The sequence below is a fragment of the Pagrus major genome, chromosome 12 (genome assembly GCF_040436345.1).
Source record: "Pagrus major chromosome 12, Pma_NU_1.0".
Taxonomy (NCBI): domain Eukaryota; kingdom Metazoa; phylum Chordata; class Actinopteri; order Spariformes; family Sparidae; genus Pagrus; species Pagrus major.
The window spans coordinates 20,403,908-20,427,742 of NC_133226.1; the positions used below are offsets into that span (position 1 = coordinate 20,403,908).

At 39.5% G+C, this 23,835-nt stretch overlaps 2 protein-coding genes across 2 annotated transcripts; both read right to left on the reverse strand.

The window, feature by feature from the left end:
- Positions 1-9,736, reverse strand: LOC141006355 (alanine--glyoxylate aminotransferase 2, mitochondrial-like). The gene is made up of 14 exons (XM_073478534.1): positions 9,562-9,736; positions 8,523-8,611; positions 7,559-7,749; positions 7,334-7,457; positions 7,134-7,228; positions 6,708-6,801; positions 6,394-6,487; positions 5,279-5,379; positions 4,975-5,067; positions 4,655-4,787; positions 3,965-4,053; positions 3,683-3,832; positions 2,084-2,182; positions 1-1,159 (listed from the first exon to the last, which is right to left on the reverse strand). The coding sequence occupies exons 1-14, from the start codon at positions 9,656-9,658 to the stop codon at positions 1,058-1,060; spliced, it is 1,551 nt and encodes a 516-aa protein (XP_073334635.1). The 5' UTR covers positions 9,659-9,736; the 3' UTR covers positions 1-1,057.
- A 2,808-nt stretch (positions 9,737-12,544) lies between these two features.
- prlra (prolactin receptor a) lies at positions 12,545-19,624 on the reverse strand. Its single transcript, XM_073478429.1, has 8 exons — positions 19,552-19,624; positions 19,213-19,345; positions 17,255-17,424; positions 15,437-15,603; positions 15,148-15,289; positions 14,944-15,040; positions 14,443-14,512; positions 12,545-13,561 (listed from the first exon to the last, which is right to left on the reverse strand). The coding sequence occupies exons 1-8, from the start codon at positions 19,622-19,624 to the stop codon at positions 12,545-12,547; spliced, it is 1,869 nt and encodes a 622-aa protein (XP_073334530.1).
- Positions 19,625-23,835: the final 4,211 nt, after the last annotated feature.

The following is a 23,835-nucleotide window of genomic DNA, read 5'->3' on the forward strand; positions in this document are numbered from 1 at the left end:
TTAAAAAAGTCATGGAAATTTTTTATTTTATTTCTGACCATGAAAATATGTGGAAACACTCAGTTTTGAGACTTGCTGTGTTACGAGAAACTTGATAGCTTTGTGAAATGCTTCCTTCAACAAATTCTTGCACGGATGGTAACACTGAACCTGAACAGCCTCTTGTTGGAAGATTAAAGGATAAAATAGGAAGAACCTACAGTATATGTACCTGCAGGGGGAAGTGTGACCAATGTGTAATAGTACAAATGTTGCAACTCCCCTCCAGTTAGTTAGAACTGAAGAAGCCTCTCAGATGAGAGGTGAAAATGCTTCGAGAAACTGAAACGACGAAAGTCCAGTTGTCTACGATACAGCACTTATAAGTACAAATACTTGTTCCTTAAGCTCACAGATTCATTATTATTACATACACATCTATAATCTGTAACATAAAACGTCTTCAGAAATTACAAATTGTAAAACAATCATAAAACGTTACATCCAAGCTCGATTCAGAAGATCAAAAAGAGCCAAATGAACGTCATTTGTTACAAAGGCACTGTACAATATCTTTTCTTTGTGAGGTATGTTAGGTCTTCTAATTAAAACATTTAAACATAGTTTAACAGTCACCCCTTACAATTTTCAATGCAAGGCTCAAAAGGTCACAGTGACGAATACTGACATTTTAAACATTTCAAAAAATGCACTCCAGTGCTGAGCGGGCTCCCAGGTTTGGTCCTTGGCATTGAGCAATCCAGCTGACCTTTATCTGACTTTCATCTTCTTTCCATGTAGTTTTGGATGGACTTTTTTTTTATTCCTGAGGATAGTGATCCTCAGTGTATTTAATAAGTGAGTCTTAACTGGAAAAGGAAAAAAAATGTTCTAAAGCAGCAACATGGGCGTCTTCATTATTACAGCATGTAGATAATTAACTGTTAAAGTTACAAAGTAAATAGCACATTCAGCAAAATGATCAACAACATTTTAAAAGATTTTCCAAAAATGCAGTCCACTGCTGATTGGGTTGCCAGGTTCTGGTCCTTAGCATTGAGTCACTCCTTTGACTCCTTCATTGTCTGTCCATGTAGTTTTTTATGGCCTTGTTAAAAACTGCCAGGAAGAAATCTGCATCTTCCATCGTGATGCACATGGGGGGTTTGATGCGGAAGGTCTGAAGTGGTGAGAAAACAGAAGACAAAAGGGGGGGGGGGGGGGGGGAGATTACCAGGAAAATGTGTAGAAATTAGTTCCTGGTTCTGACTTTGATTGAAGTTTTTTCTACATTCATGTTCTGTCCTGGTTTTGTTGCTACTTTGTACATCTGAGCTGCAGCACTATTTACTACTGCTGGACACCGTTTACACTGTAACTGTCCTGTATTTTATTGCTACTCTATTGCTATTTTATCTCATTTATTGTTTCATCGTTACTTTATTTATTGGTTTTTATTGCATTGAATACGGAAGCTGCAAACTTAAACCTGTCTGACCTGTGCAATGACAATAAAGATACACGGTTTCTAAATTCAAAAAAGGCAACCCAGAGGAACGGTTTGTTTATTTCAAAGAGCAACATGAGGAGTGAATCATTGCGGCAGTGCGTTTTGACTCTGTAGTGGTTGGACTATCAAAAACCTTTGCTCCATATTCAATTTTTAATTTTAATATGATAATCATTTGCTTCAGTCATTTAAAGCAACCTACTATGTAATCATTGTCTGACTGCTTCACACCCAAATTGTCTGGTTTAAGTGAAAAGCAAGAGCAGAGCTGGAGGCAAAATTACCCAAGATGGACTTGCTGAAAGGCTAAAACAGCCAAACCAAAGAATCAAAAAATAGTGAGAAAATTGCCCATTTTTACATGTATTATCAGAGTGGCACTATTTGTAAAGCAACTAACAAAAGCAGCATTGTTCTTTGTCTTTTGTTTGTAGACTTACTTAAAATGCTACATGCACATGTTTGTTCAGCTTATTTAACATGTTTCATTTGTTGTTTTCAACAAAAATACACATTTTGCACTGTAGGTGCCATGTTTATACCACATGCTGACTCAGCAAAAATGACAGAGGGACAGAAGCTGAGTGCTGTTACCTGTCCGTAGACTCCTCCTTTGCCTATCAGGACTCCCATGTCCTTGACATCCTCAAAGATCTCATTCATTGCCTCAGCAGGCAGCGGGTCCCTGCTGACCTGTGAACGGTAGAGGAGAGGTGAGGCTATGTTACTGTAAGAGTAACTAAGTGATTTAACAAACTAATATCCTGAACCACAGGCCACACCATTTCCACTATTAACCTACTACATTTACAGTAACGACATTTACAATTTCCAGGTTAATAATAGCTGTTAAAGATACAGTGTCCTCAAGCGATAAGAAGTTATGCTCATGGTCAATCAGTTACCAATCTGGACTGTAAAATGAATTATATTTTTCACATAGGAAATAGGAGTGGTGAGATGCAACAGTTCTCATTCAATAAAATCCAAGATATGCAAGATAACTTCACATTTCTTTGTGATGGACACCTAAAAGATGTCATTAAGTACACAATTAATTTTTGTTGTTAATGTGACTGTCAGGTTGTTTCATCATTTTGTTGCTCACTTTTGAGGCTGCAGGTTGTAGTTTTAGACTGGCTTCCTTTAAGTCAATCTTGGTCCATGTCTGTCTTTTGACTGTGATTCTTTCCACCCATTATCTGGTCTCACTAAATCCTTGGTATTAAGCCTCGAGGGGCGTGGTTCTTCAGGACGCAGCAGTCAATTTGGCTTTTGGTGCAAAGATGCTAAAAGACTATTTTCTCAGCAAGTCATGTTGGTTGAATGGATTTTGCACATTCTTCGATGCAGGCAATGGGAATTTGTGTCAAAAGAGTGGCTAGAGGTTTTTGATTTTTACTTTTAAACTCAGTGAATTTATTGTTTTCAGGTATTTAAAGGAATATTTTTAGTTTTCAGCTGCAGGTTGGTTAAGGTTGGGCAATAACACTTCTTGGTTAGGTTTAGGCATCAAAATTCCCTGATTAGGTTTCGGAAAAGATCATGGTTTGGATTTAAAATCATAAAATCATCTCTGAGGTTACTAGTGATGAAACAGGCAATGCCGGCTGACGAAAACACACAGGACGTAAGGGGCCACCCCCGGGTGTAATACCAAGTTTAAAGGGGGTCCCGTAGGTTTTCATACATTTTGCAATCATTCTCATTGCTACTTTCCATAATTTAGTTTTGTTTACTGCAAACAGATGCTGTAAGTCTCTTATAATGACATATGCAAACAAAGGAAAACATTTTGTGCGGAAGATTGGTCAACAATAGACCCTTAACAACACTGATAGAGCAGGATATTTACCAAGTCAACAAAACTGAATACTACACATTTCACTAAATTTGTATTAACTCCTCAGCAATTGTTCTATTGTGTTCCTGTACTGGTGCTTCCCCTTTTCTGGCTGTTTTTAAATACAATGGTGTCAACAGAATGAAAAAGGAAATGTCTGAACTTCGGTCAGTAGTACATTTACTGCAGCTGAGGTTTTTCTCTCCACAGTTACAGATGGTCAATGCTGCTCAGGCTAATGGTTAACTGGGGCACTGCTGAACCCTGCCCCCGGGGGGCACAGCACAGCCACACACGTTGTCCGGGCATGTGAGGAGAGGCGAGTGTCACTTCTTTTCAAAACTCAATACCTTGTCTTTGACCATTTCCACACCGAGCTGCAGGCCTTTTCCACGGACATCACCGATAATCTCATACTTGTCTCTGAATTTTGCCAGCTCTGTCATCAGATAGGTGCCCACATTGAGACTGATCTGCTGTGCGCCGTCCTCTTTGATTGTCTGTTAAGTAAATTATGAATCAGTGTGCTTTTGTTGTCATGCATTTTAGTTTTCAGGTGCAGCTACAACAAGAATGTGTAGATGTACCTCTTCTGAGGAACAGGACATTATTAGGAAATTATGTATTCTTACATCAAGCACTGATGAAGCAATTGCACAAGCCACAGGATTTCCTCCGAAGGTGTTGAAGTGAACCCCCTTGGCAAATGAGGCTGCGATTTCTGGAAAACACAAGAAAATAAACAAGAATAAAAAAGATCAAATCTCCACCCACCACTGCTCCAAAACAAAAACCTCGGCCAAAAAGAGATTCTGTCAGACAACAACGTGCTGCAAATGATTCACAAAGAGTGTGTCATGTTAGTCTCTGTGCCTTCACTGAAATGCTACCAAGTAAGACATCAAAACAGAAAACAGTTGGGTCTTTGATGTACTAAAGGTCGATCACTAAGAGAGAGCTCTGGCAACTAGCTTAACAAATAACACAAGGAGCAACATATAATCACACGTGGACACGAAGGTAATAAACACGTCAGCTCTGGCACATAGAAAAGAAGGTACAGAGAGCCGAAGCGACAAGAAATAGAGGTGAGAGCTCTGTCATTTTTTCAGAAATGTATTGCTATAGTATCATACTGTGGTACTTAAAGACTTTCTAATAACCATCTGTTGTTGTTTTGAGCCTGTTTAGAGGAAGGAAGTCCAAACTCTGTCTTCTCAAGCATTTTGCCAAATTAATGGTTGAAATAATGAAAAAAAAACAACACTTTTTACACAATTTAATTTTTTATAAACATTAACGAAGATCTTATCTTATCTCACCTGGTGTTGTGACAACAGCTCCCATTGGGAATCCATTGCCAATGCCCTTTGCCATTGTGACCATATCAGGAATGACATCATGACCTTGGTAACCCCAGAAGTGGGTTCCTGTTCGCCCAAATCCAGTCTGGACCTGACAGGTGCAAAATAGATCAAGTTTATGCAGTTTGAAGTCAGAGAGATGGAAACATCTACTTAAACAGAAATCTGCATATGAACACAGAATCTGTAGCAATGGACAAGACTTTTGTACTGGAAACATTTTGGTTTCCATTTATAGTCCACATAAATATTGAAAATATATGAAAAGTGAATCTAACCTCATCAGCAATGCAGACCCCTCCTCTCTCTCTTACAAGTTTGTACGCCTCCTTGAGGTAGTTTTTAGGGTACTGGACAGCTCCTCCGACTCCCTGTACAAAACAAACACAATTTCATGTCAAAGTTCCTTCATAATTAACCCAAGCACATGCCAACACTACTGTACTTTCATAGTATACAGTCCATGTTGTTAATGTGTTAATATTCTGTTGGCAAATCAACAGATCAGACACACAAAAGCATTTATAACATGTTAACTCCAGGATCACATTTCTTGTAATACTGCAGCGAAGAATATAGTACCTGAATCGGTTCTCCAAAGAAAGCAGCAATTCGACTCGGAACACTCGTAGCAAATGTCTCTTTGAGCTGTCCGATGTATTGCTCGTTTGCCATGCAATGACCTGTGGGATTAAGCAAAGAGAAGTCCCTCAAATACAGACATTAGTGTACAAACTAGAGCAGCGATTTCTGGAGAAATGCTTGATGAATGGTGGACGTTGAAAAGCTGATGCTTAACTGGTTTGTTGCTGAAGTAGCTGAAGGTGAATGAAGAGTTGGAAAAAGTGAAAGAGTCTCTTAGTATGAAGGGGAGTTGCATGGTTGGTTCACAGTTAATGAACAATGAGTTAAAGTTTACCAGAGCAGTCACAGATACTATACATTTTTTTTTATTTTGAGAAATGTTACACTTTCCCTGAGATTTTGAGTATTTTTGTAATTGCATATTATCAAGATACTATTTTTTTTTTGCAAATTTTGCACCACTATAACAACTAACAACCATATGTTGCACTCAGCTGCAGGGTTGTTATTGATTGATATGATGTTATATTGCTGTATAGAAGCTGTTTGTTTTGTGTAAACAGTCATGTAGAAATGCTAACATTAGTTAAAAATTCCTGAAAATGGTAAAAGGTCAAAAGAAGTTGAAGGGGTAAATGATCAACAGTAGGAGACTTTGGACTTTATGTAGTATTTCTTTTGTCTCTTTTTCAGGGTTACAAGTGACCTGTTTTACCCTCAGGCCTTTTAGGAAGATTTTAAAGAAATCAATACAATCTGCGAATTGCAGCTCCATGTATAAATACAGACATAGCTTTAAGCTGTCTGAGAGGTCTGTTCAGGAATACAAAAATGGACAAACACTTTCAAATGCTCATTGAAATGCTCAAATACTTGAGCGAAACATGCAGCCTTGGATGTCGTGTTAAAAAGGAACAAAATGAAAACCTCCCCCATGAGCCAATTTATCAATGTGCATTAACAGAACACAGTAAATGAAAGTAAGGTTAATGTTTTGTAGGAATATTGCAAAAGGGATCGTAATGCTTAATCTCACTGATAACAGTCTTGTTTTTTCCGGTTTATGAGAGCGGCGCGAGTGTGTTGAGCCATGGGTGCATGTGTTTGTGTACCTTGGGCACAGCTACATTCTCTGATGGTCTGCACAGGAGAGTCCCTGCAGTGGCTTCCTCCCCACGGGCCTCTGAACACATCAGGACACATGGTCTGTGTATTGGGCAGAAACCTAGTCAGCTGGATCAACCTGACAGCAACAGTCACTCATAAGTATTGATGTACAAAACAGCTTCTCCTCTGTTTTCTGTGAGCTGTATCACACATGCATCTGCCCATTTCTATCACCATACTATACTTGCCTTCATTGAAATAAAAATCATTATGTGCGTTGTCAGTTTTATGACATTCTAATACATTGATGCATACATACATTTGTGCAGCCTAAACCATTGGCAATGGGGTATTTGTATGCTGCGTTGGACGTAAGACCCATGGTCTGTGGACTGCCACCATGGTATGATCCTCTGGAAGGCAAAAATCAATTCAGGAACATTTTAGACTGATGGTAATTAGAAACTTTTATTCACAATTACGCTAGACCATGTGTTTGCTGACTGAATATAAGAATATAATACACACATACTTTAACAAAGAGTACTTTTTCATTTCCTGTCCTTGCCATTCAAGCTTCTATTTATGTCCTAATAGCATCTTGGATTAATGGAGGACAAACGAATCAAAACAAATCATCCCAATAAAAAAGCTTTTTAAAATCCATTACCGGGCTGGGGAAAAAAAGGAAAACACTGGCTGTGAATTTTAGATTTTAAATTTGTAAGAATAAAAAGACTTGTACCTGAAAGTGATGATGTCAAAGTTGCCTGTGTGAAGTCGAGCCATCAACATTGCCAGGTCATTGGCTTCTGAGCCGCTGTTGGTCAGATATATCACCTGGACAGGGAAACACAGACCAGCAGACATTTTAATAACAGCCTCCATATCTATCAAGGCTCACTGTCTTCAGCCAATCCAAATAAAAAAAAGGCACCAGGATACCTTCAGAGGATCTGGGAAGTAGGAAGCTAGTTTCTCACAATACTCATGGAGAGGAGGATAGACGTAGATGTTTGTGGTATGCCACAGTCTTTTCAACTGATGCTCTGCGGCTGCTGTTACTTTCCTATACACACAGATATCAGGAATCAAATATAAGAACAGCAAATGGTAAAAATACATTAACTTTATTACGAACTGTATTCAGTGAAGAAAAAAGGACCTTACGGGTGGCAGTGGCCCACACTGACAGTAGCCACACCAGCAAACAGATCCAGATATCGCCTCCCGTCCACATCCCACAGCCACTGCATGTATCCCTGGTGGATGAACACTGGTTTCTTATAGTAGGTGACCTTCATGGTCATGGGGTTGCAATACTGTCTGCGGATCTCCATCATCCGCTCTTTGGACATACCCTGGACAGAGACAAATATACAGTACAGGAGTTACAATAAAGGATCATCTTAAGGGCTTTTCACACTGCACTTAAGAGGTTTACCCAGGGTTAAATGCCCAAAAGATGCACACCTATTGTTGATTTTGGAGAGTCAATTGAGTAACCTGTGACCACAGCTGCTTTTTCTGCAGCTGCCCTACCCATTTACAGAGAGCTAAAAGGGATAAATTTAGTGCTTTCAGTGCATTTGGGCCTTAAAGACCTTCTTATCCCTTCAGGCTATTCAAGCTTTCACAATGGCACAATCATGATGCATTCCAGAGTGGCCTCTACCCGACTGTAGCCCCAGGCTTGCTGGCGGTGCTCCAGAGGTAGCCCTGGTTACCCCTGAGTTTGTGGGCTTATCGCTAAAAGTTGCCAGGGTGAAACTTGAGTAAAGCTAAAGAAAAGTAAACATGCAGACATGCACCATTCTCGGAGGTTAGGTATGTGTTTCAACAAATGTTTAACCCAGGGCTAGTAGAAACACAGTGTGAACCCTGGCTTAACGATGTGTGTGTGTGAAAAGAGGCCCAGTTATCCCAGTGTCAACTCTTAAGAATGTGCGGTGCTTTTTAAGCTGGGTTGTGTGCATGTATTAGTGCAACTGGAGTCTGTGTGTGTACCTGTGAAAATGTCACTCTGAATGAAATATCTACTTAGTCTGACATATTAACATTTTATTTATTACTGAAGGGACTGCAGAACACAGCGGTGCAATAAAGAGAGGATGTATGAGGATATTTCTTTTACCTGGTATTCCTCTGGTTTGAAATTGCACGAGGGCATCTCGGGGATGTCTGTGGAGCTGTAGTTTAAGGCTGAATTCTGACATGATGCACCTGTGAAATAAACGTGATTGAAGTTCAGACGGCAAGTTTAAAAAGACAGCTAGTCTTTGAGGAGCTTCGTGAGCTGACGGCGTTACTTGGCTGAGGCTGATCAAAGCTTTGCTGTGACGTTTCCGTGAGTCAGCTGTGAAACAACCTGTCAGTAAGAGTTTACCTCGAGGTCTGACGACTCTCATCTTCCATTCTACGTCCCACATATCAACACAAAGACAAACATATTAGATATAAATGTTTGCGGATACCATGACGTCACCTATTGGTTTCAGGGCTATCGCTTTGAAAGCAGCTATAGTCTATTGATACATATAAATATATGTATAATTTACTTTATTTGTACTTTTGATACATTTATTGCCAGAAAAATAACTTTTGATACTTAGGTATATTTAATATTAGATACTTTAAGACTTATACTCAAGTCATTTACTTACTCCATTACATTGACCTGACAACTGGAGTTACTAGTTACTTTACAGATTAAGAATTTATTTTACTTTATTGCCAGAAAATTAACTTTTGATACTTAAGTATATGAACTTCAGTATATAAGTAGCTAGCTAGCCTATAGATACATATAGATATATGTACAATTTACTTTACTTGTACTTTTGATACTTCTCCACTACATTTATTGCCAGAAAATTGATGTAAGTACATTTAATATCAAATACTTGAAGACTTTTACTCAAGTCCTATTCGTTTGGGTGACTTTCACTTTTACCAAAGTGCGTGTTAAAATATACACGATATCGTTACTTTTACTCACTTGTTGGTACTTTGTCCAACACTGCGTGTGTTTACGTTAGCAGTGTTTCAGAATTAGCTAAAACCGACACACAGGCACGCACACACACACAGACTAACTGGATCACATCATGTTCAGGTCGCAGCAGTAACAGACCAGCTACTTCTGCTCTGTCTTCGTCTCCATGTTAACTCACCACTTGCCAAGTGGAGTTGGGACGAACCGGGCCGACAGCAGAACTGTCCTGTTACAGCTGCCCAGCGGCCACTGAGACGGGATACAACTTTAAACATGTTGAGCAGACACACACAGGACACTCAGCTCTCCTCCTGCCTCCACTCAGCAACCCACTTCACGATTTTCTGTCTTTCTACACAAACTTCGTGTGTTCGGTCAGCGCGCGGTCATTGACCCCGAATGCACCCCTGCTACGTCACGGGATGCGTGCACGCGCACGTTCAAAGACTTGTAAACATTACAACATGTCACGTGGCATCAGTGTTGTTAAAAAAGAACATAAAACTCATAAATGTGTAAAAGTGAAGACAAAAAATAACACTGTGATGAAAGTGATAGTCTCAAAGTATCTGATATCAAACTTGAATCACATTTTCTGCCAATAAATGTATCAGAAGAATTCGTAAAAGTAGATTAAAAATATTTATATGTATGATTATCAGTGTAGTATAAAATACCCCCAAATTATACTTGAGTAATGTAAAGATATAGTTTATATACAAATAATACTTGAATAAATAATAATCTGATATTAAATGTACTTGATTATCAATTTTCTGGCAACAAATACACTTAAGAATGAAAGTAAAAGTTAATTATACAGATATTCAAACTTATGCAGCCTATATATACTGTATACTAAATAGTGAACGAGTATTAGATGTGATATTTAGCATTTTTCTGATTATCAGAATCATTGTTTATTGCTGTTAATAAATTAAACTTAATTTGAAAGTAACTTTTGCTCTGAAGCAGAATGCAATCTGCAAAGTAACAAGTAACTAAAGTTATTTAATAAATGTAGTGGAGTAAAAAGTACAATTTGTGCATCCACAATGTAGTGAAGTGGAAGTATAAAGTAACAGAAGAGGGATATGCTCAAGTAAATTTAATTTACTTCATAATTGTACATAAATATAGTACTTGAGTAAATGTACTTAGTAACATTCTATCTCGAGGTAATCATTGTACACTATGAGTTGAACGATTATCAGTCTGGCCCATTATCAGATCCTATATAGTATTTTTCTGATTATTAGAATCTGTGTTTAATAATATGAAAAAAAAGAGCAACTTTTAATTGGCAAACACAATTAATCAAAGATAATTTCTACCAATTCTAAAAAAAGAAACAACAGTAGCCTGAGATTCACTTCATAAGGCATTATTAACACCCAATTTTATTGACTTTAACCGGTAATATATTTTTATTCACTTATTTTCACACGTACTTTGCCCTTTGTTTTCACATTATCTGTCAATAACAGTAGATACACTGTGGCTGTCAGTAGAACAGGAGGTTTACTGATCAATCACAGCTCAGAATGTTTTTTATTTTGCCTCATTATTGATGACTGCACATGTAATAATAGCAGGTAATCATCAAGATACTAGTAGACACAAAATAAACATCAACATCCCATTACTTTCATATAAAATGTATTATAATAAGGATTTTTTAGATTTGATTTCTGTTAAAAAATTGCAGTTTGTATATGGTTGGCTGCTGTTTACAAAGCCATACATGGACACTTGTACATTACATGCAGAAGAGCAAAAGAAAATCACTCTTGAGCGACAGTCACATGAACAGTAGTGTTGTTGCACATGGCCATAAGCACATATCATGACACGATTTTCCCATCCACAAAATGAAATGTTACATTCTTATTTGACCACTTAATCAATCAAAGCAGCAATAAATGTATACACCAATAGATGTATATACAGTCTGAATCTTTATGACAGAAAATATCACATATACTACATGTATATACACATATATATATAAATATAAATGTATCTTATCTTTTCTTCAAAATGAGCACCTATTATTACTTTCTCGGCAACAACTTGTACCGTATGTACTAATAATAGGCAGCCTCACTCCCACTTCTGGCCGCGGTGTCCCTTTTTTTCCATAGAGCCTTTTTGTAGTTGGTTTTGGACAATTTAAAGTAAAGAAATGTCCTTTTTCAGACATGGACGCAGGAACGAGTGGTGGAAATTTTCTCTCCGTCTGCTCTCGTGCAAAATGTTCTCAAATTGTTGTCAATCATTGTTAGTAATTATTAGATATAATTCATCCCGGCTATCCAAATGAATACAAAAACCATGTCACACACCATTTACGGTGACGTCAGACTGACCACTTAGCACCCCTAACTGTCTTCTCATATCTCTGATTTCAGGTTATTTTCTGAGCCAGGTATGTTTCGGCAGCTAATAACCATATTTTTCTTACTGCTACAACAGCAAAACTGTGCATCCACAAGCACTTGAACGGAAACTGTTACAATAATATTTATTTATTCATTCATTTATTATTATTATTATTATTATTATTATTATTATTTGAAAAGGTAATATTAATGCTTTACTTCACCCTGGCCAGCAGGGGGTGCTGCAGCCTCCTCAACAACTTCCTTCCTGCACTATTGGCTTTAAGTGTTACAGGGAGCAGATAAAACACACAGATACAAAAATTGACACAAAATACAAACATTTGATGTTTGAGCTTTCAGCGATTAAGATTTTTTACATAAATCATTTTTCACCAGTATAGATAAATATATTTCAATATAAAAGTTCATCACATGAAACGTGTGCCTGCGACGGAGAAAGGGATTTATAACCGACCTGTAAATAATCATAAAATACCAAATAATTTATACAATCAATCACACACTGTGTAAAGATTGTTTTTCAGATCATTAAAATGCTTTTGGATTCTCAAAGTCAGAGCATCACCGCTTTGCAGTCGGTGAAAGGATCCCTCTAACATGAGAAGAAGATGCAAGATAAATAACAGTAATTCTGTGACAGCAATATATTGTCTTTGCAACCACTTTTCACATCCAGCATTAGTGTTTTTCGTCTCGTTCCCGTCCTCTAACAGGTCTTGCAATGTCCCAGACCTGCCGGTTGGGTTTACAGGGCACCTAGCAAGTAGGCAGTGTGCAAATGGTGGCAGTGTCAATATAACCATTCACTCCCAGGACTGTTTCTTCCTGTACCGGCATAGCAGAGTGAATGCAGGCTGTAGGCTTCTGTGTTGTGGTAACTGTGGACAATGTGTCACAGTTCTCTGTCTCCTCTCTCACCTCTCTCTGGAGCAGCAGCATGTTGTCCCTGTCCACCCCCTTCACCTTGCTGTAGTCCTCTCCGTGGGGCATCTGGGGGTAGCCTTCCATATCGCCACGGCCTGACACAGGCTGCAGAAGCACCATATCCTCCTCGTTGACCCTCTGGACCTCCACGTACTCAGTGGACCGGAGAGCGGGCGAGTGCAGCCCATCAGGTGTCTGTTTGCGGCCGATGCTGGAGATGTTGTCGTGGCTGTGGGCCTGGAGTTGTCGCTGAGCTTGCGCCTCGGGATGGAGCAGGTGAGGCTGCTTGTTGCTCAAGCCACACTCCCAGTAGCTCGGTCCGAGAGCCTCTGTGGTGCCATGGCCAGGCTGGGTGTGGTAGGAGGATTTGGAGCTTGGGGGGAAAAGGCTGTCGGAGAGGTAGTGCTGTTTGGCCATCTCAAGTGAGCCCTGTTGGTTAGAGCTGTACCGGGGCAGCGGTGAAAACACAGACGGCCAGGTCTTCACCCTCCCACTGGACATGTCAGGGCTGACCATGTCTGCATGAGCGTAGGTCGAGGCTTCCTCCTTCCAGTCCTTCTGATGCCTCCGTGCCTCCTCTGCTTGCCTCTCTTCTTCTTTTGCCACCCCACACTTATGCATCAGCAGAGTGTGGCTGTCGCAGCTGCCCCGGCCGGAGTCACTGTCGGACGTGGAGCCCTCAGATTTCAGGCAGCTGACGTCTAGATCCATGCTTTTCTCCAGCATCAGCTCCTGCTCCTCGGGGATATACACCTCTAAGTACTCCACCAGCAAATCCTCGTAGTTAGATGATGTCGGGGGGAAATCAGACACCACCAGTGCACTGAAGACCTCCTCAGACTTGCCGTTCTGCACAAAAAGAGGAAAATTCAGTTGTAGACTGCAAAAACAAATCTTGCTAAATGCTGGTTTCTATCTTTGTACCCAGGGTATATTCTTAAATTGACCATGGATTTGTCTTTTATGGCACAATCAGTCAGGAAATGCATGATTTACAATTTTTTTTTTACTGAAAATACACAAACAATGCTTTTTTAATTTCTCTTGCACTAAAAGAAACTTTCAAGTAACAGCATTAACACACTCCACTAGTATTATGTCATCTTCCACTAATATTAGTGATTTGTTTCTCATTCTTTGGTTTTTATTTTACTGTTTTAAAGATTGAAAATGCCCCCGAGAAAACTGCATTTTTTGATTTCTCTTGCAGTATTAAAAAAAACTCCATTAAAGTAACAGCAAAAATCACGATCCACTAGTATCCACTCAAATTTGTGATTTTCTTATTGTTAGTTTTCGCATAGCCAATTCAAAATGCAAAACAAATGCACTTTTAATTTTTTCTTCCACTAAAAGAAACTTGTTTCAAAAAACAGGACAATCACACTCCAGTTGTATTAAGTCACATTCCACTTAAATGTGTGTTTTTTCTCATTCTTTGCCCTTTTTTCAGTTTTCAAAACTAAAAATGCAAAAAAAAAAAATTTTTTACCTTGAACACTCATCAGAGCCTACTTATTTTAAGATTTCTTGTTGAAAAAGATTGTCTTGCTGCATGGACAGATAATGTAGTAAGTATGATATTTTCTCCTCAACTTCAGTGTTAATTTCCTGTAATTTAGCTTTTTTTTTGGAGTCTAATGGTGAAACATCGAGACATTTTTCTTTTTCAAATGATCTGGAGAGTTTCTGAATGAATCAAAACATTGCTCCACATGTTGTTGCTTTACCTTGAGCAGCTGCTTATCAAATCCTTTGATTTTAGGACCAGGAACTGGTGGCAGGATATAATGCTTCAGACTTCACACATGAAAGAAAACAAGAAAAGCATGTCAGGGATTGTGAGCAGCTGATGAAAATCAATAAATCTGAGATGATAATACAAATCAGTCCTGCTCTTATTGTATGCTAAAAAAAAGCTCAGGGTGGGCACAGTTACACGAGCCCTTTAATTTTATGATCACTACTTAACCGATTCCATTGTCTCATATTTCAGTTTTTCATTATCTTAGAACAACAAAATCATAATTTAGTTTCCATTCATAAGAAATAAGTGTCTTGAAACAGCAGCACGTTTCTCTGACGACAAAACTTGAATATCTAATTATCATATTCCTATTATCTATGCACATGAAAACTGCAGCTGCTCTGTAGCAGCACATTTAACATGTATACATAGAACAAGCAAAAATAAAACAGACTGCGTGAGGAATTCATGATCATTGTTTTACCTGTGGCTGTTCATGTGTAGCAACCAGGTGAGGATGAGGAAGATGAAGGCACAGAAGACTGTGATGAGGATCCACACGGACTTCTCCCGATGGAAATCTGTAAGACACAACGTGACGACGTGTGACGATGATGATGTGTATGAAAAAAAGGTATGTGTGTGTACTGTGTAGTGGACTGTGCCGTGTTGTTAGTAGGTGTCTTACAGTCGGGGACTTTGACGTAGGAAGAGGAACTCCATTCACTCCAGAAGCCATGATCGGGCTTACAGCGCACCTGAACGAGGTATGTACCACCTGACCGCAGGCTGAAAATGTTAAACATCTTCTGCTGGCCGGCGAGGTGCATCTGGAAAGACAACACAATTAACACAACGTGAGCAGTTATGCACAACCCAGTCAGTCAATATTTTATAGCATGACATGCAAAATAAGAATTAATAATAGTTAGTTTCTGCTACGACTAACTTCAGATCAGCATGTCATGTCAACGTACCTCCCATTCATTTTCCTCCTCCAACTTGACGCGGATCTCGTAGATGAGCGTGATCCAACCAGAGCGGGTGTCGGCCTTATGCGGCGGTTCCCATGACACCCGGATGAAGGGCCAGCCCTTGTCCTCCATCACAGTCACTGTTACCTTCTCTGGAGGATTGGGCTTGACTGAGGAGGTAGAGAGAAAATGTGAGTGAGTAATAGTAAACCAGAGCACACCTCTAGCAGATGAACACTGTCACTGCAGGAGTGGTTGAGATGATTATTAATGTTTAGGCTTTAAGTTATCTTCTTGGAGACACGTTGTTGACAATTGTGAAGGTAAAACAAAGATACTGCTCAGGATTGATAAACAAATGAGGTCAATGCAACTATGAGAGTCAAGAGGAAGAGGAGTACTTTCAGATAAGCAGCCTCAAGGGCAACGTGGGTACTTTAAGTCTTTTAATTCTATTGGTTTACACTTCCCCTTTTAGATATTTCATGAGCAAAACAACATGCTTTTGTGTTTAGCCACATGTTAGAGTCGAACTTATTCCATGTCTCATATAATATTTATATATTGTTATATAATATAAAGTAGATCTGACCAGTATTTATATTTAATCAGATGACATAAGAAAGGAAAAGCTCTACAATTTACTCGTTGTCAATAAATCCCATGAAAACGTCTCTCGGGAACACTTCCCTCCCCTGTCTGTCATTCCCAAACTTAATTTGTCCCTACTTTTATAACAGGGGTATGTTTTTTTGTTTTTTTTAGATAAAGTGATTTTCTAAAGCAGCAGGTCACTGTAGATTTTAGAAAAATTCACGAGAAGAACAGAGAATATTGCAGTCGTTGGGGACTATTTTCAGTCATGGATTAATACGTAGCTGGTGCCCTAGTGAGTATTTCCGTCAGCAGGAAGGTGCATGTGGGATTGACTCAAAATAAACTACAGTGTCCGTTCAGCCAGTGGAACAGTGTGGCACTTTGATGTGTTTTTAGTCATTTTTTGGACACCAATTGAGGAAAAGGGCACAGAAGGGTAAGCTGTATCAGGCTTTAGGCAATCTGATTCTACTTCTTTTTCATCTTTAACTATTTGTTTGCTTGCTTTTGGTTTTAAATGCAGTTTTAAAGGTGCACTATTTAGTTTTTGGGAAGAATTGATTGATTGTTGTTGTTTATGTCTGAACAAACTAAATAAACAAACTCTTTGTTTTCATGACTAAATACACTGAATAAACAAACTGACTTTAAAGGAACACAATTTCATTCGGTTTTACTTTGTTTTTATGCGGCGGACCCTGCCACCTTTCTAGCTTCAAACAGTGTTCAGGGGACCTTATTTTCCTCTGAGAACAGCCTGTTTATTCAGTTCTGAGTTTTAATTTATTCTCCAAAACTACATAGTGCCCCTTCAACGTATTACTATGCCCCTGTAAATCACTATTGACTTTAGCCTGAATGCTAAACAGTTTATTGTTGGTTTTGGTCTTAACAAAACAAACTGTGAAACGAAAATCAATACGAAAAAGATCCTTTAAATCACTCGACTCTCTTACATTTGGTACGATCATAATCAACCTTTGCTCAGCAGGCTGACAAGACATTTTATTTTTATTTCACTGCCTTAACATGGTGACAGTTACAGCAGGAAGGAGGGTTAGTACACTCCGAGAGCATTAGCCCGACTGTAACACAGTGCGCCATGAGCAGCTGTGTGAGTGTGCATTAAAATACCCTTTTATAATCCTCATGGGGGAAATTGTTCCTTGAACATGAGGCTAACAACAAGAACCAAAAATAGAAAAATAGCACATAGTCCCTCACCGATGTATACCACATCTATATCCACCGGGTCGGAGAAGGTGCTTCCCAGCGCGTTGGTGGCCACCACGGTGATGTTGTAGTTGACCCAGATGGACGTGTCGTTCTTGTTAAAGAAGCAGGAGTTCTCTCCAGCTGTGTGGTAGTCGGGACATTCGTACACCGTATCAGAGCTGCAAGAGATGCAGGAGAACAGCATGTTATCACTCTGTCTGCACTGGTACTTTTCTAAAGAACAGCATGCATTCTTTGTATATTTTATGAAACTGAAGGACAAATCAGCATCATGTGTTTCTGAAATGAAGAGAGAAATGGAAGAAAGAACTCTGAAGCATTTACTAGAACAAAAGAGATGAGTTCATGGACAACTACTGTGCTTAAGGGATAAGTACTGTGTTTTCTTTTCCTATTTCCTACACTCTCTTTTCTTTCTCACTCAAGTTTTCACATCATATCAGCACGAACACAAAAGATACGGTAATATAGCCTCCACAAACAATTGAAACTAGGAAATGAGAATGAATAAGCTGTCCTTCCTTCTTTGATGCTGTCCTATCTGCCTGCCCCTCATGTGTTTTATTTTTCTTGGCACTGTCAGAAGCTCCTGCATAACTGTAGGCTATTTCCTACTGCGGGTTTGACTCATCACCAAAAAATAACTCCATTGACATCTCACCAAAAAAGTAAATCTGGGTGCTTCCATGAACACGACTGGAAGCAGGAGAACATGCTGTTGTTGCTGCGGCAGTGACTGGTTCTGATTGGTCAGAGGACCAGGTAGATCTTGGAAACATAGTGAGCTTCAGCCTTTATTAAGGCCCCTACACACCAGGCCTTACTACATGGCACAGGACAGCTCCTTGTCGGAGGCTTTTTGGCCGATTCAGCACGTATAATCAGCAGCAGCTCGTTGGTGAGAGAAATCACTGTGATTGGCTTTTCAGGTGAGCAGATCAGTGCAGAAAAGAGCAACAGAAAATGGAAGGGAAAGCCCCTTGAGTCTGTCGCTGTAGTATCCATGATTTCACCCATTTAGTGCAGTGACTCCAACTTTTTATCAGACACATTCTCCATTAGGAGGGGCTATATTAGTGAGAGTGGTGACAAGCAATTGCTGCATACTCATAAGAAGGGTTTGTATATCAGCAGAGGGGTATTTACTTTTACAGAGCGCAGGACGTAGAAGCTTGTTGGTCGCCAGCTCTGCTCTCTGCAGTGTGTTCAAGTGCAGTTTTTCGGGCGAGATAAAGGAGACATGACGCATCAGTCCGCCTAAGTCGCAGCAGTGAAGATTTTGCTGTGAAGTGAAAGGAAGCAACTGCCAGCTACACAGAGGATGGTGCGTCTACAACCACCCCAGGACAACGGCAGGAGTATGACAAATAAAGTTGGCTTCATTTCAGAAAGAAGGCGAAAAGACAGCTCCAAAATATACCGCTGTACTGAGCTGTGCAAAGTATCATGTTGAACAGGACTTTTTGACTAAAGTGATTTTGCTGGCGGCTGTTAAGTGGCACACATTTCAAAGGTATTGACTACAATTCTTGGGGGGGAAAAGACACGTTCCAGTCCGAACTCTTCTTCTGCATCTGCATCTGTTCCTCATCAACCTTACAAAATTTTTAAACCCACAAGCACGGGCACAACCAGAGCCACTTGAGTCTCTGCAATCTTTATCCTCTTACACGTCTGCTGCCCTCAATGCTGCCAAACCACCAGGTAGGCTGCTCACCGACGACTGTGCCGACCTTGGGAATGTGAAGACATCTTATGTCAGCTCTGTTTTCCTACCACGTTTGTTGATGTGACATCCTCATCATTGGTTACATTTTTAACAAAATGGAATGCGCTAAAGCATCTTACTGACCATTCGTCCTTTTCACATTTCTGTTTCTCAGTGTGAGCTGCATTCAGACTGAAACCAGACTAAACAAAGTGAAGTGACGAGTTCCTCCACTCACCTTTCTTTGCGATAGTACAGGGCGTATGTGGTGGGAAGTCCCCCGTCAGATCCCGGCTCCCACCAGCAGGTAAAGGTCTCTTTTTCAGGAGAACGACATCTGGTCAGTGCAGGCTTCCCTGGGGGGCTGTAGCCTAAAGACAGACAGGAAGAGAAGAGATATAAGCAAATGCATTACAAACTAAACAGTGTTAACTGTGTGAAAAAATGACAATATACCACAAAAACTATACTTTTACAGAATACCAGCCATAAAAATACCTCTCAGATGACTGAACTCATTGCCAGAAAATTAAGGAGATAGTGAAGCTATGGTTCAAGGCTGCATCCAAACACTTACGTGTTCCCTTTGCATGTGGCGTGAAGACCAGCAGCAACAACAGCAGGATGACTTCAAGGACTTTCTTCATCATGGCACCACAAAGCCTCGACTGTTGGATGGAAAAGAAATAAACAAAGGTGAGTTGACAAATCACATGACCCGCTGCCGACTGCCAAAAGATTTGTATTGTCACAACAGTCCCACACGACAAAGGGAACCTGGCCTCAGCAGCTGAGATCATTTCTTATTTTCAGAGTAACAAAAATACAGAAATAATCTGTAAAATAAACAGGAAATATTCCCTAAAATTACATTTTTTTTTCTTTTTACAGTATATTATCAGCTGATATTGACCTATCAAAGATAAATCTGTGGGCTGACATGAAAACTCCTTTTATTAGATTATAATGCAGAAAAGGTCAAATTAAAATCCCATTGATGTTTATTGTTTTGGTGCACTGGTTTTGTTTTTGGGCAATACATTTAAAAATTTCCTTCCTACATTACCAGTGAGATAAAGAGTCATTTAAGCTTAGAAAACAATTCAGCAGTGCTACAGAACAAAATTCCAAATAAATTTGTTTCCTAAACGGACGTGATAAGTATTAAAATGACACTGAATCCGACAACAGAACAGTAAATGTGATGAACTGGAAGGAAAATGTATGCTGTCTCACAAAGGATTAAAAAAACATCATCTCTGTGTCTGTCTACCTCTACCAGCTGGCACATAACTGATTGCGTAATCTGGGTCCAGGCTTTTGCCTCTACAACACAGACGCACACAGCGGGGGAGGCTGGTTTGCCTCTCTGCTGCTTGCATCCAGGCTTTGAAAATCTGCATTTCCACAGCCATGCGCAGATGTTTGAGTTATTAGTGGGCATGACCCTTCATCTCTGAACCCTTGGGGAGGGTTAGGGAGCAACGGAGAGAGAATAGAAGGAGATGGAGGAAGATGATATAGATGATGCTGCATCAGAGAAAGCTAACAGCTGGCAGAGAGTCAATCCCCTCACATGCGCTCTCACATGCTGTCTCCCTTTCTTCTGATTACTGATGACGAATTGTTGCTGTCAGCTGAGGATTTGACATGGCGTATGGACAGCTCCGAGTTTAGTCTATTACATGCAAATTACTTCTCTATGCAACACCCCAAAAGCATTAAAAAAACGCCCAGTCACCATGATGAAATGTTGGCAGTTAATGTTTCTGCAAACCATTAATAGGTTCTTATTTATACATGTCATTCGCTAGGTACCATATTGACATTTCTAAAAAAACATGTCACATTACATATTTATGACCTGACTTTCATATCAAGGGTGGATGTGATGGTGGCGGAGTTATTGACGTTTGTGTGAAACCACTGCAAATTTCTGAAGGGGGGACCATGGCGTTTCAACTTTTCTAAGCATTAAAAAACTGGATGTTTTTAAGGAGACCTCAAGACAATCTCCAGCCGTGTCTGTGGCAACAAAACCAGATATTTTTGACTGGAAGTCAGGACATCTGGGTTTGTAGCAATCAAAACGGGTATTTTAATGGAGACTATGCTCATTTTCAGGGTTACTACTAGAATTGCTTTACATGCTTTAATCAATTCTTACATGCCAAACTAGCTGCTTGGCATAAATCATGCAAATGTGTGACACGGTGACGTAGTGTGATGTCACGAAGTCACGGAATTAAAGGTGGGACTACTGACGAGGTGTTTTAGGAGGTAAATTCTACATTCTACATTATGACTTCTTGCCAGACTGCTCAGCTGTGTGTCTGCCTTCATATCATATGCTAACTTAAATCTAACTTATGTAATATTCATTTTATGCCACATAATGATTTAAAACTAGAGCTTTTCTGCTTTTTCTTCGAGGCAGTTACACCACCTTAGCATCACAAAGACTTTTCGGCTGGTGGCTGTTATCAACTCCTCTTTATGGTGCCTTAATTTCAATAACGTCACCATGATCTGATAATTGGCATTAAGGTCAAGGCACTGGATTAGCCTCCTGCTCCTGCATATAGCCGTCTTACATAACCGGTAGCCCAAACTGAATAAGCTGCTAAGCTGGGAAAGTGCAGGCAAACAGAGCTGAGCTCTTCCCTCACCGATAACACTAGTCTGAATGTTACATTTAAAGCATATTATATAGATTCTAAACAGATTTTCTATTTTAATACACTCTTCTTTAAATCTTACCTTAGGAACACTACGCCCCTTGTCCAATGTGTTACTTCAAGTGTTTACCCTGTTGCTTGCTGACCCACAGCTGCATCAGTTGTACATATACATGTAGGTTTAAATGAGTCAGTCAGGTCATCGTGCGGCTAACACACTCGGGAATATGAATCATTCACGATGTGCGTCCATAAGTAGCCTCTCAACATCAAAAAGGTGAGGAGAGGATGTGTTGAGTGACTTATCGAGGTAAAAATGCGAGCAGTGAAGCAAGACGATCCCTGCGGGAATGGCTGTACAACAGGCCGCCTCTCCAGAGGTGATGAATAACTCATGTTTTTCTCTCATGCAGGGTCACCACGCTCTCGAGAGCACGGCTACAGCAGTCCTGTTTTCTGGAAGTCTGCAGAGTACAATATGTCCTCAATAATGTGATGTTCAGTCACTATTTCTGTTTTATATTAACTTACGTTTTACAGGCAAAAATGCAATACTACTATGCCAAATTATACTTTATTTAAAGGTGCACTACGTAGTTTTGGGGAAGACATTATAATCAGAAGAGAAAGATTTTCATTGGCTGATGTTTTTATGCTTAAACAAACAAAATAAACAAACTGACCTTAAAGGACAACACAATTTCATACTGCTTTATTTTGTCTATATGTGGCGGACCCTGCCACCTTTCTAGCTTCAAACAATGTTCTATGGACCTTATTTTCCTCTGAGAACAGCTTGTTTATTCAGTAATGGAAAATAATTGTATTATTACCACATTTATATTGTAAATATTACAATTCTGAGTTTGAATTTCTTCTACAAAAACTACATAGTGCCCCTTTAACGTATTTCTATGCCCCTGTAAATCACAATTGCCTTGTGCCTGAACACTATATGAACAAACTTGTTTTGAGGATCAGTTGGTTTTGGTCTTAACATGTGATTTGTAATCAATAAGAAAAATATCCTTTAAATCACTCGACTTACATTTGGTACGATCATAATCAACCTTTGCTCAGCGGGCTGACAAGACATTTTATTTTTATTTCACTGCCTTAACACGGTGACAGTTACAACAGGAAGGAGCTATAAGCTATAATGACTCCCTTACCTCAGGGCTCAGGAAGCTTCAAGGAAACATAAGGAGCCAAAGCGTATATATATATCAAATAATCAGTAATCTGTCCTCTTATCAGAAAATATAGATAGTGTACATCACAGTTTGTCAGTGTGGCCATGAGTTGTGGTTCAGCAACGTGTAAAAACAGATTCCTGGAATCACTCTCACTGTTTTCATATCAAACCCTTGACCTGTACTCATGCTCAGAACAGACTAAACATTTCCCCGTACTGTCACAACCAGTTTCATTTTTAACACAAACATCTCTCGAGGAGCATTTTCTTTCTTATGGGGGTAAAGGAGGACAGAGAACAACTGGAGAAACAAGATCTCTAAGTAAAGTCAATTAAAACTGCTCCCATGGAGATGAACACTTGCTTTGTGAAGACCCTCAGGGCAAATTTTTTGTCATACTCACGGGGAGGATATACTGTAACTGTAATAAATGTCAGTGTAATGATAATGCAGATTCTCGGGACTGCAGGTAGGGATTTAGACTTTTAGTAAATCCATCCATCCAGTAACATAAAGCATCGGTAGAGCTTATATTTGTACACTTTAATTAAAATGGATGGAGCCGATGGACACAAGCAATACAACAATATAAGTTCCTGGTTTGATACCAATTATTAAGCTTTTCAACATATTTATATCTCCAACTTTTGCTCCATTGACCTTTCAAAGAGCGATGAAACTTTCTTGAATCTTTCTTAATATTCACTCATTGGAAGTGGCATGTGATAAGAACAATTAAATCCTGAATGAATGAAACCACACAACCAAATACAATAAATGTGAAGAAACAGGTGCTGTACCCAAGGCTTATAATGGAAGGGGAAATTGTTTTGGCATCATGTTGGCGTCATTTTTATGTAAGCAAACATGTATGTATACGCAACGGGCAAAATCAAGAGCAGCAAACAGGATCAAGGTCATGTGCATACAACAAAAATTCTGTTAGATAACAAATGCATAATAAGCCAATAACGTCATCGGGGTACG

Excerpts from the sequence above, each read along its gene's own strand:
- LOC141006355 (XM_073478534.1), bottom strand. The coding sequence starts at position 9,658 with ATGTTTAAAGTTGTATCCCGTCTCAGTGGCCGCTGGGCAGCTGTAACA. Across the intron at positions 7,458-7,558 it reads AGTGTGGGCCACTGCCACCC|GAAAGTAACAGCAGCCGCAG; the intron begins GTAAGGTCCTTT and ends CTGTGTGTATAG. Across the intron at positions 1,160-2,083 it reads AAGGAGGAGTCTACGGACAG|ACCTTCCGCATCAAACCCCC; the intron begins GTAACAGCACTC and ends TCACCACTTCAG.
- prlra (XM_073478429.1), bottom strand. The coding sequence starts at position 19,624 with ATGATGAAGAAAGTCCTTGAAGTCATCCTGCTGTTGTTGCTGCTGGTC. Across the intron at positions 17,425-19,212 it reads CTGTACTATCGCAAAGAAAG|CTCTGATACGGTGTACGAAT; the intron begins GTGAGTGGAGGA and ends CATCTCTTGCAG. Across the intron at positions 15,290-15,436 it reads AGGAGGAAAATGAATGGGAG|ATGCACCTCGCCGGCCAGCA; the intron begins GTACGTTGACAT and ends TTGTCTTTCCAG.